This window comes from Diaphorina citri, unplaced genomic scaffold (assembly GCF_000475195.1).
Source record: "Diaphorina citri unplaced genomic scaffold, Diaci psyllid genome assembly version 1.1 scaffold86, whole genome shotgun sequence".
In the NCBI taxonomy this organism is placed as follows: domain Eukaryota; kingdom Metazoa; phylum Arthropoda; class Insecta; order Hemiptera; family Psyllidae; genus Diaphorina; species Diaphorina citri.
The window spans coordinates 159,222-178,837 of record NW_007377523.1 but is presented as its reverse complement, the minus strand read 5'-3'; the positions used below and the strand labels follow the sequence as shown (position 1 = coordinate 178,837).

Here is a 19,616-nt window from a genome sequence, read left to right as displayed (position 1 = left end):
AAAGTCCTTTCGGTACTTGGGCTGTGAGAAATGTAGGAGAGAGCCTGGACACAGTTTATCGATTTCACATGTTCCTCTGTGTCCAGTGTTGGTTCAACGTTTAATAACTATTTTTTTTTTTCTTTTTTTCAAACAAATTAAATTTGTTTGAACTACAAAAGGTCTGTCTGGCTGAGGGACTATAAACAGAGAGTAGATCAGCGTCTAGCTAGCGGACTATAAACAGGGAGTAGACTTCCTTATGCTATATCAATAGTGAAGGTTGAGTGCGAAGGGCGTCCACTCGGAAAATTTTGTTTAGCCAAAACCAGTTGGCCTCAAAGCAATCACTCTAAAGCTGATTGAGAGGCCGACGATAAATGCCAACCCCATCTGAACATGGGAAAAGGCGAAGAAGAAGAACTACAAAAGGTTTTTCCTCTGACTTGTTCTTCTGTATATCTGCTGGAATTCTAGCTTGTTCTTTGGTTACGAATACAATGCCTTGGTGAATTGCACTAGCTGAGACTATACCCACGTATATTTCATTCAAAAGTTGCACGATAGGTTTGCCTGGTTGGTCTGATGAGATCAAGTTAATATCTATCAAATTTAGTATTCTAGCTTGTTCTTTGGTTACGAATACAATGCCTTGGTGAATTGCACTAGCTGAGACTATACCCACGTATATTTCATTCAAAAGTTTTACGATAGGTTTGCCTGGTTGATCTGATGAGATCAAGTTAATATCTATCAAATTTAGTACCTACAACTATTAGGGGACAATTAATAAGGAAAGACATTTTCTCCCAATATGAGACAGAATACTCAAACCAAAGTGCCTACGAATGCACTCCTAAATATGTTTATGATGATGTGGGTAAGAATTATTATTATTCTGTAGTAGTTTCTAGATTTTTTATTATTTTTAAATTATTATTACTTTCCTACCACATTGTTTACAGTTAACTTTACAGTTTACACTGAACTTTCTCATAATTTTTTGCCTAATTTATCCGTATCAGTATACGTACTTAGACACTCACAGAGTGAATGGGGTTCCAATTCTCACTATACAAAGCAGTTAGTACTTCAGTTTGAAATTTGAAAAGGGCTTAAATATCCTGTATAGAAACAATGTTAGCCCTCATGTCTGTATTGCACTTGACTTGAATATTACAGCATTGATGTTGAGTAATTTACTGAAACATTCAAGTAACTGGGAATATCTACAGGAAACAGAAGGTTGTGCAATTGTAGATACCTACCCTTCAGATACGCTTAATTACATAATGACCATGCAGCAAAGGTTTAAGTCATTATCATTATTAACTAGTACGTGCTTGAATTTAGGTTCCATGAGGTGGTAGTAGTATGTAGTAATATCAAGTGAATGTGCCAATATCAAATACATCCCTACGTAAATTTGTAGCTTTATAGTGAAGTTTTAGATAAAAATATATATAGTACAACTTTTCTTTATAGTACATTGTTACTTTATATTTTTCATTGTTCGTATAGGCTTATTAATCAAGCAAAGGTTTAAGTCATTATCATTATTAACTAGTACGTGCTTGAATTTAGGTTCCATGAGGTGGTAGTAGTATGTAGTAATATCAAGTAAATGTGCCAATATCAAATACCTACATCCCTACGTAATAGTGAAGTTGTAGCTTTATAGTGAAGTTTTAGATAAAAATATATATTGTACAACTTTTCTTTTTAGTTCATTGTTACTTTATATTTTTCATTGTTCGTATAAGCTTATTAATCAACTCTTACAAGTATCTTTTATTCTCTTTGAATCTCCTTGTCATCATCCGGTTTTGTCTGGATACTGATGTCATTCTTCCGAATAGCATCACAGCAAATACTACATTGGCATATGTGTTGTTTTACCCTCTCTATTTCTTTCTTCAAAAATTTCTGTTTCGCTATAAGAACAGACTTGGGCTTGTATTTGTCTGCCAATAAAGAGCACTTTGAATTATTCTTCTTGCTGCTTTTGGATTTGCGTTTACTTTCAGTACAACATGAAATCGAGGGTCGACACTTGATACTTGTTCTGCTACAGCAAATTGGTTTAGGATTCCTTTTGCAACAAGGTACTCTGCAGGAACATGTACAGTTTCTTGGTCTCATATTACATTTAGTGCTACAGCAAGGTCTACAAAAGGTACAATTTTGGCTATTAGGTCTTCGTCCAGGTATACAATAACTACTTCCAGTCAAACTGTCTCTGATCAATAATTCCCGAAAGAAATCGTAGCAATCTTCACAACATTGGTTCAAGATTGGGCAAGGATTCACATTGAATGCGCTTGTTGCTGTCCGCAGCATTGTATCATACAGGACATCAATACAATCTGGACATTTGGAAGAGAAATGTTTCTTCATGACTTGTAGAAGTATTTTCAAATCACTGAATGTTTTGACCGGTTGCTTTTCGTTGTTTTCAGTGAAATCCTCTTTTGTTCCTTCTTCATTTTCTTCCACATCAAGCTGTATTTCGAATGGGTTCATGTTCATTTCTATATTTTCTGTCATTATTGTTGTTTTTTTGTAAGGATCATACTATTAGTTCTGTTCAGATCAATGGTTGATTGTGTTGTGTACCTATATTTATTTGTTCATTTAATTTTGAAATTTTGGAACTGTAAATAACTTAGTAAAACTATTAAACTATTAAAAATAATAGCTAGAAAGCTATGTAGATGTTTGGATATCTTTGAATATGGCTATAATTTCCTCATATTACCTAAAACTGACCGAAACAAAAAATGTAGCATCCGGTTATCGATTTCATGAAAAAATAAATTTTATTGAATATTATATTCACATTGATAAAATATTTACAACATTCTCAAGTACTTTTGACAATGAAGGTTTTAGGTGGTTGCGTCAAAGGTAGAATTGACATCTCCGTACCTACTACATATATTTTTGATTTCCTTTTGCAAATAAAAGACAACTTTCTGGTCACTCTGACAACAAAAGTTTACGTCCTATTTCCTGTATACACTCTCTTCTCTCGGAAATAACTTTCTTTCTTTCGCTCTTTACGTCTTTTTCGGAAACTTTTTCCCTTCCTTTTGTTTGAAAAGACGTTTGTGTGAAATATTAAAATCTTTTTGTAAATTTTGTCTTTCCCTGGATGATGTGTTGAGGGTTTGTAATTTCAAACTTGTTTTTCTTGACAAAAAAAAAACGGAAGCTCCTTTTTTTCCTGAATTAATCTACGTGATTATCCAGACAGAGTTAGAAGAATTTATAAAAAATTAAAAATTGAAAAAACACGTCATAAAACATTATTCAAATAAATATAAGAACTTTATTTTTGATAACAAACTATTGAAAATAAACCCTACTGATATCCATAGTACATTCCACTCATGTTACTATAACATGTTCCACAAGGTCCACAGGGGGGTTTAGGACAACTTGGACCGCAAGGAGGAACAGGGCAACTTGGTCCACATGGAGGCACGGGACACCTGGGTCCACAGGGTGGGACAGGGCAACTGGGGCCACATGGCGGTTTGGGACAGCTTGGTCCACAAGGGGGAACAGGACAGCTTGGGCCACACGGTGGTTTTGGGCAACTTGGGCCACATGGAGGCTTAGGGCAACTGGGACCACATGGAGGTACTGGACAACTAGGTCCACATGGAGGTTTGGGGTAACTTGGTCCACAGGGAGGGACAGGACAACTCGGCCCACAGGGAGGCTTTGGGCAACTTGGGCCACATGGGGGCACTGGACAGTTTGGTGGATAAGGAGGTACAGGACATCCTCCACAACCCAGGCTAGTGATCTGCAACATACTTCTGGATTTCTTTTGAATCTTCTCTTGATAATAACTTTTCAAATCGTTGCTAAAATTTTTCTAAAACGATTTTGCTAATAAAATGAAATGGATTTGAATATTGTAAAAATTTGAATGATTTGTGAGCGGTATCATAAAATGATACGAGTAGTTTGAACCAAAATTGACGAATGGAACTAATATTTGGCCACATTTTCATAGTAATCTACTGGAGCTTGTAGTTTCAGAAATTTTTCAGCCTGTATCAAGGATCCTTCTGCGATCTAAAGATGCTTACAGAATACCGACATGCCACGAACACTCCCAAGGCAAAGCTGCGGCAGATCATTTCGTTGAAATTTAATTTAATTTGATATTGCGCGCACTTGATCAGAAGAGCTTATGATGAAAGTTTTGATTAAAACATTCCAACCCAATCATAAGAAATGAGAAAAACTTGCATAACCACGGCAAGTCAAGAATGTCCTATGTAAAATTGAAAGAAAATATGTACAAGTATCTCTTATTTGAAGAAATATTCAAAAAGTTTTCAGTTCTTCATTATTTTTTCTTGGACATTGTTTGCCATTGTAATACACATGATTATTATTTATACAGTTAGTACTCCGATATGACTAAGGGTTGGCATTCTCGAATATTAAAATCTTTTTGTAAATTTTGTCTTTCCCTGGATGATGTGTTGAGGGTTTGTAATTTCAAACTTGTTTTTCTTGACAAAAAACACACGGAAGCTCCTTTTTTTCCTGAATTAATATACGTGATTATCCAGACAGAGTTGAAGAATTTATAAAAAATTAAAAATTGAAAAAACACGTCATAAAACATTATTCAAATAAATATAAGAACTTTATTTTTGATAACAAACTATTGAAAATAAACCCTACTGATATCCATAGTACATTCCACTCATGTTACTATAACATGTTCCACAAGGTCCACAGGGGGGTTTAGGACAACTTGGACCGCAAGGAGGAACAGGGCAACTTGGTCCACATGGAGGCACGGGACACCTGGGTCCACAGGGTGGGACAGGGCAACTGGGGCCACATGGCGGTTTGGGACAGCTTGGTCCACAAGGGGGAACAGGACAGCTTGGGCCACACGGTGGTTTTGGGCAACTTGGGCCACATGGAGGCTTAGGGCAACTGGGACCACATGGAGGTACTGGACAACTAGGTCCACATGGAGGTTTGGGGTAACTTGGTCCACAGGGAGGGACAGGACAACTCGGCCCACAGGGAGGCTTTGGGCAACTTGGGCCACATGGGGGCACTGGACAGTTTGGTGGATAAGGAGGTACAGGACATCCTCCACAACCCAGGCTAGTGATCTGCAACATACTTCTGGATTTCTTTTGAATCTTCTCTTGATAATAACTTTTCAAATCGTTGCTAAAATTTTTCTAAAACGATTTTGCTAATAAAATGAAATGGATTTGAATATTGTAAAAATTTGAATGATTTGTGAGCGGTATCATAAAATGATACGAGTAGTTTGAACCAAAATTGACGAATGGAACTAATATTTGGCCACATTTTCATAGTAATCTACTGGAGCTTGTAGTTTCAGAAATTTTTCAGCCTGTATCAAGGATCCTTCTGCGATCTAAAGATGCTTACAGAATACCGACATGCCACGAACACTCCCAAGGCAAAGCTGCGGCAGATCATTTCGTTGAAATTTAATTTAATATTGCGCGCACTTGATCAGAAGAGCTTATGATGAAAGTTTTGATTAAAACATTCCAACTAAAACTTGTGCTCAGCGGATTGAAAAGTTCAAACGGGGATTGAAAGTTTAAGCCTAATTACTGTGTTGTTCATAATTATCTGTGTGAAACGGAGTGGGAGGGATTATTGGCGTTGGAATTCTCAGGTGACCTGTGGAGATGATTTCGTTTTCTAAAACTTGTGCTCAGCGGATTGAAAAGTTCAAACGGGGATTGAAAGTTTAAGCCTAATTACTGTGTTGTTCATAATTATCTGTGTGACACGGAGTGGGAGGGATTATTGGCGTTGGAATTCTCAGGTGACCTATGGAGATGATTTCGTTTTTTTTGTATGAGGTACCTACGCGTTATCAACATTGTACGCCTACGTAAGTACCTACCTACTTCCTCTATTTCGGGAACAGTATTTAGAATATGTTTGGCCTTTAGCTTTTCATCATCCAATTATATCGAAATATGTATCTTTGTATTCTCAGTATCTAATTTTATAATAATTAATTTGAAACTGGTAGGCTGCTACTTATAAAAAAGACAACTTTCTGGTCACTCTGACAACAAAAGTTTACGTCCTATTTCCTGTATACACTCTCTTCTCTCGGAAATAATTTTGTATGAGGTACCTACGCGTTATCAACATTGTACGCCTACGTAAGTACCTACCTACTTCCTCTATTTCGGGAACAGTATTTAGAAGAGCTAATATGTTTGGCCTTTAGCTTTTCATCATCCAATTATATCGAAATATGTATCTGTGTATTCTCAGTATCTAATTTTATAATAATTAATTTGAAACTGGTAGGCTGCTACTTATAACCCGATAGTCCCGATACTAATCTTCAGACTAAACACTGAATACACACTGCTTCTGTGCCTACGTCAAGAATAAATAATTTCTACCGCACATAGTCTAGACACGTCACGTATCATCTTCATTTCATCTACCTACGTCTCCTTCGAGTTTAAAATAGAAACAGGAACGTTTTGAACTTTCCCAAGTTTCGAAAAAGAAATGTGATACCTGCATCCAGAAGGGAGTGTTTCTCTGACTTTTAGCTTTAAAATATTTACCTTAAGAGTTGCCTCCCTTTTTACCTTCTTACCTTGTATCTTACTTTCTTACTAGAATAGGTATAAGGATACGCTTTTCTTTGTCCCTCCTTCCCCAGGTTTTCTGTTGATTATTTTCCTACGATGTTTAATTATTCCATTTCGTGGTTTATGAATTCTAAAACCATCTCTCTAACTCTCGAGTTTCTCTTTCAAACTCCTGATGAACCTATTCGAACCAATATACATAACTCTCTTGAGATAAAGATTACTCTCTTTATGGGTTAGATGTTTATATCTACCTCTTTATCCGATTTTCTTGTGTGTCTTGTCTATTTTCAAATACCTAGCCTACCACATTGGCATGGTTAAAATTAAAGGGAAAGGTTGGACAAATGGTCGTACCTGGGGTGCTTTCATTACATTATCTACTTCACTTGAAAATAATAATACCTAATCAAGATGCAAAGGAAAGGCAGGACGATAAGGATATCTTATTTGAAAGTTATAAAGTTATTAGTGGAGATGCCAAAACTTCTAATAGCTCCAATACATGACTCAGATTAGTGGAGATGTCTAAACTCCCAATCCCAATGCAATACGAGTACAATAGTACATAACACAGGATTAGTGGAGACGCCAAAACTCTCTATGAGTATCAAAGCAAAAGCTTTAAAATGTTCTAAAACAGGGTGGTTCTACATAGGACGATAAATTAAAGTAAATATTAAATGGGGGACTTGAGGGAAGAAGGGAGAAAAGGAAGAGTGAGGGAAGGAGGAAAGGAAGGAGGAAAGGAAGGAGAGGAATAGAAAGGGAAGGAGGAGGGAAGAGGCTCATGTTTTAAGGGTTGATATTATATTATTTCTTACCCAAAGTTTTTCCATCAAAAGTTTGAATATGTTCCCTATCAGGACGGATATTCTCTTTAGCCAAAGAATACATTTTTATATGAATGAAATTGGTAGGTACCTACTTCATATCGTAATATTATAATGCTACTTATAGGATCGACCAAAAGTCTAGACTCTAGAGAGCCTCTTATCTGCAAGCCGATCCTGTACTTTATATTTTTTTCCTTTAGCAATGCTTTTCTCGAGATAAATAATATAGGGTGGAAAATAATTCAAATAAAAATAACGACAGTCGTTATGCTAGTAATTAGTCTCGGAATTATTTCTTGCTTTTTATTCTTATCAGATTATCTTCAAAGAGTTTGGGAACACTTTGTTATGGAGATTTTTCTTTCATTAAGTTGGTCTTGCAATCAGATTTGTTAAGAAACAATGTTCTTTCATTTCTTTTTATAGCAAATAAAGTTTTTCTTATCCTCAGGATGTGAAGGGTCTTCAGTACGAATGTCCTGAAATTGTCTTGAAAGTTGCCACATTTTTAGATCGGTCATATCTCCTGAATGACAGTGATTTTCAACCAAAATTTTACGACTTATTGAGGTACACATTTGTGATTCTTACTTTAACTCTAAAGTTATTATGATTATTATTATTAGTCATAATCAATTGTCTTGAAAGTTGCCACATTTTTAGATCGGTCATATCTCCTGAATGACAGTGATTTTCAACCGAAATTTTACGACTTATTGAGGCACACATTTGTGATTCTTACTTTAACTCTAAAATTATTATGATTATTAATTGTCTTGAAAGTTGCCACATTTTTAGATCGGTCATATCTCCTGAATGACAGTGATTTTCAACCGAAATTTTACGACTTATTGAGGTACACATTTGTGATTCTTACTTTAACTCTAAAATTATTATGATTATTATTAGTCATAATACTCATAATCAAAAATGTTACTGTCTATCTGTTTCAGTTATTACGTATCAAGGGGACACTTTGAAGCTGGTCAAAGTGAGTCGATCAGAAATGGGAACCTACCTGTGTATAGCATCCAATGGAGTGCCACCTTCAGTTAGTAAACGAATCACACTCAACGTACATTGTAAGTACCTACCTCGCTATTGTCTTGGGTGAAATGAATAATAAGGAATAATTATAAAAACTATACCTACCTACTTTTTATTCAAATTAAAATTAAATTGATACCAGGGGCAAGGAAAACCTAGACCCTTGACAAATGGAGTGTGCCTAAAGGCATGTGATGTACTCTAATCCATGTGTTCAGTACCTTCACGGGAGAACGCCGTCTAAGCTCTACAAAAGAGATGTTCGTATAAGCACAATATTATATTGCATTGCACCATCTAGTTTAGCATCACCATCTACTATGCTTTCTACTAGCTCAGCAAACCTTAGACAAATGCGAAGTCAAAGGAAGGAGAAAAGGAGAGGATAAAAGACTAGAACATTGATATAAACACTTGGAAATTCAAATGAGACTTGACATATCCATGGAGATTTCAGGCGTGCACCTAGCTCACTCGTGGAAATCTTTCCACTTTGATGTTTAAATGTTGAAAGCCGTCAGAGTCATAGCAACCCTTTCAGGCGTGCACCTAGCTCCCTCGTGGAAATCTTTCCACTTTGATGTTTAAATGTTGAAAGCCGTCAGAGTCATAGCAACCCCTGTTTTAAATCCTTAGCCTCCTAATAAATAAGTCCTTCATATACCTATGTACATAAATATGTAGGTACATGCCTTTGCAAATCACTCACCAAAGTTTAGGCTGGGACTACACTGGGATTATCTCGGGACCAAGTTCAATCCTGAATCCCCATTGTCATTCCAGTTTTAACTTTGAGAATGGCTAATGTTACTTTCAGTCGTTATTGTTTGTTAATTTAAGTACATACAAATAAATGGAACTTGTTAAAATAAACACCTACTTATTAGGTCCTATACCTCTTGCTGAGATCATGGATTAATTTTAATCCCGAAATAGCCTGACTTAATAAACTCTAGCAATAAAGACACAAAAATTTGAAAACACAATGACAGACAAATTATATAAATATTTGTTTATAAAAAAAACTCCTGATTTTGGCACACTAGAGGGAGTGCAACATCAAGAAGCGAACATAATGTTTGCTTACAAAAAAAAAAGAAGTGGGATCATGGATTAATCCATTAATTAATGTCAATACCGAAATAATCAGCCTTGATAAACCCCGGCAATAAAGACACAAAAAAGATATATTGAAAACACAATGACAGGCAAATTACCCATCTGCTTATAAAAGAAAACTCCTGGTTTTGGCACACTAGAGGAAGTGCAACATCAAGAAGCGAACATAATGTTTGCTTACAAAGAAGAAGAAAAAAACTTTTACTTAAAGGCTTTATCCAAAGACTTTATTTTAACGCCCAGAATTTATGTTTTATTTATACCTTTTTCCTTCATTTAACCAGAAGCACTTGTAAAGTAGAACCATCCGTTTTGTCAAATATTAGTAAGTTAATAGGCAGATACTTTGTTATTGCAACCAAGTTACGAGTAGATATAAGTACCCGTTTGCTCGTATGTGTCTTACAAGTTATGACGTAAACGTAAAGTAGAACCATCCGTTTTGTCAAATATTAGTAAGTTAATAGGCAGATACTTTGTTATTGCAACCAAGTTACGAGTAGATATAAGCACCCGTTTGTTCGTATGTGTCTTCCAAGTTTTGACGTAAAGGTATACATGTAGGTTGAATGAAGTTGAGTTTCAAGTATTTGTTCAAAATTCTACTTGGTTATTAGGTACCTGAGGAATAAGGAATGTAAACACTCACGTAGATAAGTTCGATGCGTATTTTACTCAAGCTATTGTGTTTCTTTGAATACTTTTTTCGTTTTCCTCTATTTATGTTTGATGTGTAAAAGTAGGAAGCGTTTTGTTCAAGTTCAAGTTTAGAAGAAGGAATATTGTTTTGTATATTCTTAGTTGTTCTTCGTTTTGAAGTCGATTATGTTTTTATAGAGTTCAGCAGTCTAACTACCTGAGGAATAAGGAATGTAAACACTCACGTAGATAAGTTCGATGCGTATTTTACTCAAGCTATTGTGTTTCTTTGAATACTTTTTCGTTTTCCTCTATTTATGTTTGATGTGTAAAAGTAGGAAGCGTTTTGCTCAAGTTCAAGTTTAGAAGAAGGAACATTGTTTTGTATATTCTTACTTGTTCTTCGTTTTGAAGTCGATTATGTTTCTATAGAGTTCAGCAGTCTAATCTGTTATCCAATTCGTTCTTCTGGTTTCAGGAGACATGGTGATTTCCAGTGAGAGGTACGAGGTGGAGAGCATTTCCAGATCAATATTTGACTTCAAAATGAGACTGACGATCAAGAAGATCACCAAGTATGACCTTGATATTTCGTACCCTTTTTGGACTAACTTGACGGAATTTTTAACGTGAAGATGTTTTCTTGGTGTAATTATGTAAATAACTATAGATAGGTAGGTAGGTACCTAAGTTGATTAGAAGTTGCGAAATCCATCCTGTGTGAAAGTCTGGAACTTTTGCTGAATAACGTCTGTCATTACAAAAGGACGCAGTAATGATGCTAGTCATTTGTCAGCTCATATTTTCCGCTTTACTATTTACTCATTTCGTTTTTATGACAACAAAATGACGAACTCTGACACACGTATATCACCTCTGTGTGGTCTATCGTAAACTATAGGTTACCTATAGTAAAAATGGTATATTAGTGGTAATATATGTAGGTAACAGCTTTTTTTTTATACCATGATTTCCTCATCAACTGAGAATAACCAGGATAGAATACACGTTTATCTTCTGACCATCATGCTCTATGCTCTACTTCATCTAATACGTGAGTCATAAGCTCTTCACTTCTGTCATTGGTTGATAAGGTATCAAGTTGATGCCCTACATTCATCTCCAGATGTAAGTTATAAAAGAGACCTAGGTACTCTGTTTAGTAAACTATTCAGTCAATATGTCAGATCCTGACTCCCTATTACCTATAGAAAGTCGAAAAGTTACATGATCTGACTCATTGCTTCTGTAGGAAAAAGTGAAAAGAGTCGTTCGTTCTTCTTTTTGATTCTCACGCTTTGCACACCTCTACATCGTACCATCTCCGACTATGATAGTGTAAATGACCCTTCACATTAAAACGTCTTACAGGTTGGTCTGCAAGTCCAACAGAACGCGACGGGAAAGATCGTAAAAACACGTAAAGCCTCATCTAGCAACAACACAACTACCATCATGAAAATCCCCGAGCAAAGTCCACACAAAAAAACTTTTTTGATGAGAGAGCGAGAAAAAAAGCAGCTCATAAAAGAGTGAGAATCCTGTGTCTTAGTTTATTTACTAGTTTTTATTATGCACACTGCTAAAGCTTTGCCGTACTTTTTTATTATTAGTTTTTTCTTCTTCCTTCTTCGTCTCTTCCCTTCCTCCTTCTTCTTCTCTCCTCCTTCTCCTCCTCCTGTTTCCTCTCCTTTCTTTACTTTCCTATTGTAATTTTCGTGTTCACGTTTGAAGGCTATGTCAGAACGTTACTAATTTATGGATCAACCTCAATCAAAATCAATCAATCAGCTTTTTAAGTGTTTTCGTTTCAATTTTTTTGCGGAACACTTGCTTGCTACCCTCTTCTTCTCTATAAATTCCTATGCGGCCTCTTTAGTAATGATTAATGAAGATATTTTCAAAAAATAATAATTTTAATACTCTTTGTAAAAAGTCATTAATATTAGAGAATTACCTTGTAAGAAACTTGAACTTGTTCTGGAGTAAGTTTGAAAATAGGTGGAGGATCTCGGGGGTTTTTGTCCTCTGTTCCCAATTCCTAGAAGAAAACCTATTGTACAAGCAAACGTAGCATGTATTTTAGGATTTTGTCCAAAGAAACTTACGTATACTTGTATGTATGTAATTCTGTATAGTATAGTGTTGTGAACTAGATCTTCATCCCTTTTCATGCCTAAGTTTCTAAAGCTGTGTCCACACATAGCTCACGCCGTCGATCGACGAGGTGAATCTGTGTTGTCGAGGCAGTGTGGATGGTTCAGTCGACATCACCGGCGTTGACTATGTGTGGATCTGTGGGCACACCTTTACACTTTCATTTACTCGCAAAGTCCCCATCAAGTTCCCTGATAAAGTTCCCAGTAGCCGTTCCTTCATAAGCCCCTACTTTCGCTCCTATCTTCTCTAGCAGGAACATTATTATGAATATATTTTTATTAATTCCCTCATGGTCGCCTCTTCCCTTCTTTTTTCTAAAACTTTGCAAAGTTTCGAGCAGTGTCGGAGTCTCATAAATTATGAGGACTTTTATTACAAGTGGTTTTATGTCTATAGATAGATACGTACCGTAGTAACTATGAAAGGTATATGGATACTTTAATACGTACATAATTAACCCAGATGACGTCCTACTGATGAGTTTTGGAAAAACTTTTTAAGGGCTACCAAATGGATAGTTGGTCCTTTTTAAAGGCCGCTCGATAGATAGTCCTTTTTAAATATATCTATCGGATGAAATTTTTAGTGATTCACGACGAAACGAGAATTGTCTCGTCTCTTCCCGAAACATGAGACAAAGAATGGATTTTGTCTCGTCTCGTAAGTCATTATCTCATACAGTTTTGTTTTATATTTCCACACAACTTCGATGTTGCTGTTGACCGTGTACGGTATTCATTTAGCGTAAAACGCTGTGGCCATGCCAGTACGTTTGTAGATTCACGCCTGTAGGTAACCACTAACCAGACTATTCGTTAACGTCACATTAATTTCGAAAATAAGTATACTAAATAGCCTCAATTAATGAGGGTAAAATCCCATACTTTCTTCGATCGAGCAAATAATCGAACCAATTGTCATTTTCAATCCTGTTTTAAAAACTTGCCTCTATTGGCGATAATATAGGTAGAAGTGCCTAATGAAAGAGAAAGTCGTGATGGTAGTGATTATAATATTATATCGAGCGATACACTGGTCCTATACAAAGGATTGTTGATACCCAGGTCGCGGTCGTTTAAATTATAGGACCATTGTTGGTTGATTGGTCCTCGGTCTAGAATTTCTAGATGTTCTTCCAAAAAATGTATTTAATTTTTCCATTTATTTTTAAAAAATAATAAATTCTATAAAAATATAGTCTATTGATTAATTTACCAATTTAATTTATACCTAATATGTATCCAAAATTTCCTTATAATTAGGCTTATAAGTGCAAAGCATTTCATAATTTTTGTACATAGTTACATATATTGTAAAAATTTAAGTTGTTTTACCATTACGTATATCTAAACTTGGAGCCTTGAAGGTAAAATACCTATTTTAAAGAATTTGTTGAAATTTAGTTTCTGCTGTGAAACGATATTTTATAGGGAGGAATTTGGTATTTTCATTGACTTAAGTCTGAAATTGACTGGTCGAAAATTTCCAAATTTTCAGAGAGACCAAAGATTTCGGTGAAACCGGTTCAATTCCCGAAAGGTGTGTTTTCGTTTTTAATTTTTCCCAGCGAACGATGTACGATGTAGTTTATCATAATTTTTTATAGGTACCTATGTAAATATTAGATCGAAATAAAATAATTATAATTTACAATAGAACCGTTTTTCTTCAAGATATCTAAATTCATGAGTTCTTCCTTTCACATTTGTAAAATTTCATTTATAATCTCGGAACTATTTTTCAAGTCTTTCTTTTTGCCTTGAATAAGTGGTAAACCGGGTGTTCAACCTAAAAGTGCCCTATATCGAACCCGTAACTTTTCAACTGTAACTCCAATAGTTTTAGAAGTTGCACCATTCGGTTCGGCGTTAAAAATCACATAGGATTGACTATTCACATGCTCATTTGTCAATAGTCCTGTTACCTACAAGTTTATTCTGGGTCAAAAGGTTATCTGTGTATACAGCCTAGGTAGTAGGTAGCTTGAACTTTATCCATAAGATGGACGATAAAACGTTCAGATAATTTGAATTTCATGGAAAATTCTGAGACAACGGGACACACTGGCGACATTTCTGATCCAATTTGAATAAGTTTTACTTTAATGTCGACACAATTCTCATATTACATAATAATAGTATAAAAAAATAAACAAATATCGTATGTGTATAAAAAAGATATGGATGCGAAATCAGTTTCGAATGAAAACTCGAACTTTATTTCCTCATAATAAAATTTTACTCTCTTAGCAAGAGCACACTGGTTACTCGGATGTATAAGATGATTAGGATGTTTCATTATTTTGAACTGATATCTTTTCATCTTTCATCTGATGTGTACCTTTCACTAAAAACTGGTAGAGCCACCTTACGTTCTATTTGTAATATTGACCCTGAAGCTAACTTTTCCATTCGCTGCGGATGCGAAATCAGTTTCGAATGAAAACTCGAACTTTATTTCCTCATAATAAAATTTTATTCTCTTAGCAAGAGCACACTGGTTACTCGCATGTATAAGATGATTAGGATGTTTCATTATTTTGAACTGATCTTTCATCTGATGTGTATCATGTGTACCTTTCACTAAAAACTGGTAGAGCCACCTTACGTTCTATTTGTAATATTGACCCGGAAGCTAACTTTTCCATTCGCTGCTGGGGGTTGCTACAGTTTCTTGTTTCTTAACCCATTTTCATCAAAACTGAATTTTCCGAAGTACGTCACTGTGTTTTGAACAGTGAGGTATAAATAAAATATTATCTTTTAAATAGTACAAAGTACATAAGGAAACGACTTTTGAATGGGGTTGTTGCGGTTAGAAAGTAGAACCCCATTACCATTAAGTTTGGAAGCCTCAAACAACTTTGTAATATGGTTTTATATATTATGAGATAAATTTCATTATGCTTCGGCTAAGAAGGCACATTTGTAAATGTCAAGCTTGAAAGAACCCTCAGGACTGGTTTATTGTGTAAATAGAAATATCTACCTAGTCTATCTGCTCCAGGATAAGCCCGGAGAACGGGTAAACCTAGGATTTCCCGGTAAAACCTAGAATATCCCTGTAACTATTACTGGGAAATGTAGAAGGGGGACACATTTTCCCTTCTTATATTCTAGGTTTTCCCTATCTCTCGGCTTATCCCGAAATATGTCTACCATACAAGTGCTATAGTAAAGGCGATAGCTTCTGAATTGTCATCGAATAGGTAAGTATACATAGAATTACGTTTGGTTGAGATTGTATGATATTTTGATTAGGCCATGAAATCTATACAGGGAGTTTTGGCACATCCACTATTTTTTTTTTCTTTGTTGTTAAAGTACCTATACAAATGTGTTTTAAAAAGTAACTTTAGCACATCCACCATACTTATCTACCTAACTGTTTTCTTAAATCTTATTTTAATTTTGCCTACCGACTTTTATTACAAGTGGTTTTATGTCTATAGATAGATACGTACCGTAGTAACTATGAAAGGTATATGGATACTTTAATACGTACATATTAACCCAGATGACGTCCTACTGATGAGTTTTGGAAAAACTTTTTAAGGGCTACCGAATGGATAGTTAGTCCTTTTTAAAGGCCGCTCGATAGATAATCCTTTTTAAATATATCTATCGGATAAAATTTTTAGTGATTCACGACGAAACGAGAAATGTCTCGTCTCTTCCCGAAACATGAGACAAAGAATGGATTTTGTCTCGTCTCGTAAGTCATTATCTCATACAAATTAGTGACTTTAGCTATTTTTAATTTATTTGAAATGTTACATACATTATAGTTCATACTTGCTTCTGAATTGTCATCGAATAGGTAACTATACATAGAATTACGTTTGGTTGAGATTGTACGATATTTTGATTAGGCCATGAAATCTACACAGGGAGTTTTGGCACATCCACTATTTTTTTTTACTTTGTTGTTAAAGTATACCAATGTGCTTTAAAAAGTAACTTTAGCACATCCACCATACTTATCTACCTAACTGTTTTCTCAAGTCTTATTTTAATTTTGCCTACTTTTTCTGAAATGCTTTTCTTTGTTTGTTGTTAAAGTATACAAATGTGTTTTAAAAAGTAACTTTAGCACATCCACCATACTTATCTACCTAACTGTTTTCTTAAGTCTCATTTTAATTTTGCCTACTTTTTCTGAAATGTCCTATGAAGAGTAACTTTAGGTCAGGCCTCACGTCACGTAAGCTCATGTGAGCTCGTGGGAAGTCAGAAAGATGATGTGGTTCAAATTCAAAGGTATCCCATAATACACTACCCTCACGTGACGTGAGGGTAGTGGGTTTCTACCTTTGAGTTACTCTCAGCACATTTACTTTTAGTTATCCAGGCCTCACGTCACGTAAGCTCATGTGAGCTCGTGGGAAGTCAGAAAGATGTGGTTCAAATTCAAAGTTATCCCATAATACACTACCCTCACGTGGTAGTGGGTTTCTACCTTTGAGTTACTCTCAGCACATTTACTTTTAGTTATGTAAGTATTCGTTAACTAGTTAATTGAACAATGTCCTCCAGCTTTATAAATACAAAACAGCAAAAACGAATTTTCCTTCTTCCATTCTATGTATTCTTTGTATCCCACTAATAAGTACCGAAAAGAAAATATGCTTTCTTTATGACGATCTTCTTTTGATTCCATTCTATGTATTCTTTGTATCCCACTAATAAGTACCGAAAAGAAAATATGCTTTCTTTATGACGATCTTCTTTTGAAAAAAAAATAAATCATGAAAGAAACCAAGGGAGAGCCAAACATAGAGAGAAAGAAAGATAAGGAAACAATAAGCATAATTAAAATTATACATTAGGACAGAAAAAATCTTCCACAAAGGAAATGAAACTGAAAAGTAGGTATACATTTATATACCTATAGAGAAAATCATACGAAAAATAGATGGAGAGAGCGAAAGTGGAAAGAGATTCATGGGAAAAATAACCGTTTGAACTTACTTCCCTCTGTTGAGAAAATGAAAGATGAAGATGGAGCAGACAAGAGAGAAAGAATAAAAATTAAAGGGAAAAAAACTGAAAACCCCTTTGGGTAAAAGTTATTGTTAAAAAATAAAGAAAAATAATGGATAGGGACAGTAGAATGGGAAAGGGAGGGACGGAGAGAGTTCAGTAAAACTATGGAGAGAGAAGAGGTAAGTAGGTATACCAATAATAAAGAAGAGTATAGAATAGTTATATGATAGGTATCGAGGGGCAAAAGGCCAAATATACAAGGATATGGGAGTTAGGTAAGAGAGCAGGATCGTAAATCTTTCTAAATGCAGTGTGGGTAATAAAAAATAAATGAGAGAGAAAGAGATGCAGTGTTCTTATTTATTTAAAAGAAATAAATATTAATCTCCTAAATATAAATATTTCGATTTGGTTTTTTTTTTGTAAGTTCTTGTAAAGGGAAAATGAATCACTTACCTACCAATTTTAATTAATGTGTTAGGGTCGTAGTATGTTTTAATTTGTTCACCTACCTAAGTTTCAGGAGTATGATTTGTCTTACAGTCTTGAGAAATTTTATTAATTTGAACTGTGAGAGAGAAAGAGATGCAGTGTTCTTATTTATTTAAAAGAAATAAATATTAATCTCCTAAATATAAATATTTCGATTTGGTTTTTTTGTAAGTTCTTGTAAAGGGAAAATGAATCACTTACCTACCAATTTTAATTAATGTATTAGGGTCGTAGTTTAAATAGTAAGTTTTAATTTGTTCACCTAAGTTTCAGGAGTATGATTTGTCTTACAGTCTTAAGAAATTTTATTAATTTGAACTCTGGTTTTTTTGTAAGTTCTTGTAAAGGGAAAATGAATCACTTACCTACCAATTTTAATTAATGTATTAGGGTCGTAGTTTAAATAGTATGTTTTAATTTGTTCACCTAAGTTTCAGGAGTATGATTTTTCTTACAGTCTTAAGAAATTTTATTAATTTGAACTCCTCTGTTTTCTTTATTCATGTTGTCAGGATGGGACTGTAAAGTCCCTGAACAGGTGCATGGTATGTCTATTTCCGTTCCTGCTTGCTAGGAAAGCTTTCAAACATATTACCCTGAGCAAAACAAAGAATTCTCTCTCGTGTGGGAGAGAGGGATATTTGCTTCATTATTTGGTAAATCCTTCAGGACATTTCACGGGGCTTTCACGGCGTGGATATACGTAGATATTTCGTATCGTAATTTCACCACGTCTATTATTATGTAGAATATAGTTCTCAACTTGGATGTATAGGGCCCGTTACTGTCTCAATGGATATCGTAATTTCACCACGTCTATTATTATGTAGAATATAGTTCTCAACTTGGATGTATAGGGCCCGTTACTGTCTCAATGGAATATATATCTTCTTATTCAACGTATATCATGTGTTAACACAATAAGACCTGTGGGGACTTTGTCATGCCAGAATTGAAAATGTCGACATCTCATCACCTCGTAATAATAGTAGGTGGATACGTCAAGTCAACTGTATTATCTAAGGAATAAATCCTTTACATCAGCTATATCAACGTGAAATGGGTTACCTTTTGTTCGAATTTTTTAATCAACAGAAAATCTCTTGAAGCTCAGAGTCTGAGATAGTCCCAGCTGTGATTTTAGAAGATAACGAGTTATTTGGATATCGATACTATCGGCAGTTTTCATAATATATATGATACAATAGGGTCAATACGTCAATAGGTGTTGCATTTCCTAGTGGTGCATTCAATGTCTGCATGGAGATCATTGGGACGGACATTAGGTACCTCTATTGAGGAGCCCTTTAGCGATATCAACGTGAAATGGGTTACCTTTTGTTCGAATTTTTTAATCAACAGAAAGTCTCTTGAAGCTCGGAGTCTGAGATAGTCCCAGCTCTGATTTTAGAAGATAACAAATTATTTGGATATCGATACTATTGGCAATTGTCATATATGATACAACATCAGACCAAAGTTTGTCAAGTTTATGCTTTTTGAGATCTCACTTTCAGATGAACAAATGAAGACCATCAACTGACCATAACAGATGTATTTCCTAGTATTGCATTCAATGTCAGCATGGAGATCATTGGGACGGACATTAGGTACCTCTATTGAGGAGCCCTTTAGCTCAGGCCTCACGTCACGTAAGCTCATGTGAGCTCGTGGGAAGTCAGAAAGATGTGGTTCAAATTCAAAGTTAT

The 19,616-nt window shown here is 35.1% G+C and overlaps 2 protein-coding genes across 2 annotated transcripts in view; one reads left to right on the top strand and one right to left on the bottom strand.

The window, feature by feature from the left end:
• LOC103523959 overlaps positions 1 to 19,616 on the top strand; it is a 125,079-nt gene that overhangs the window by 85,248 nt on the left and 20,215 nt on the right. Inside the window, exon 9 of the mRNA XM_026833181.1 lies at positions 8,419 to 8,547. Coding sequence (XP_026688982.1) covers positions 8,419 to 8,547 — 129 coding nt within the window. The remainder of the gene's footprint in view (positions 1 to 8,418; positions 8,548 to 19,616) is intronic.
• On the bottom strand, positions 1,439 to 2,722 carry LOC113473738. Its single transcript, XM_026833203.1, has 2 exons — positions 1,776 to 2,722; positions 1,439 to 1,513 (listed from the first exon to the last, which is right to left on the bottom strand). Exons 1-2 carry the CDS (start codon positions 2,524 to 2,526, stop codon positions 1,506 to 1,508), a joined length of 759 nt encoding a protein of 252 aa, XP_026689004.1. The 5' UTR covers positions 2,527 to 2,722; the 3' UTR covers positions 1,439 to 1,505.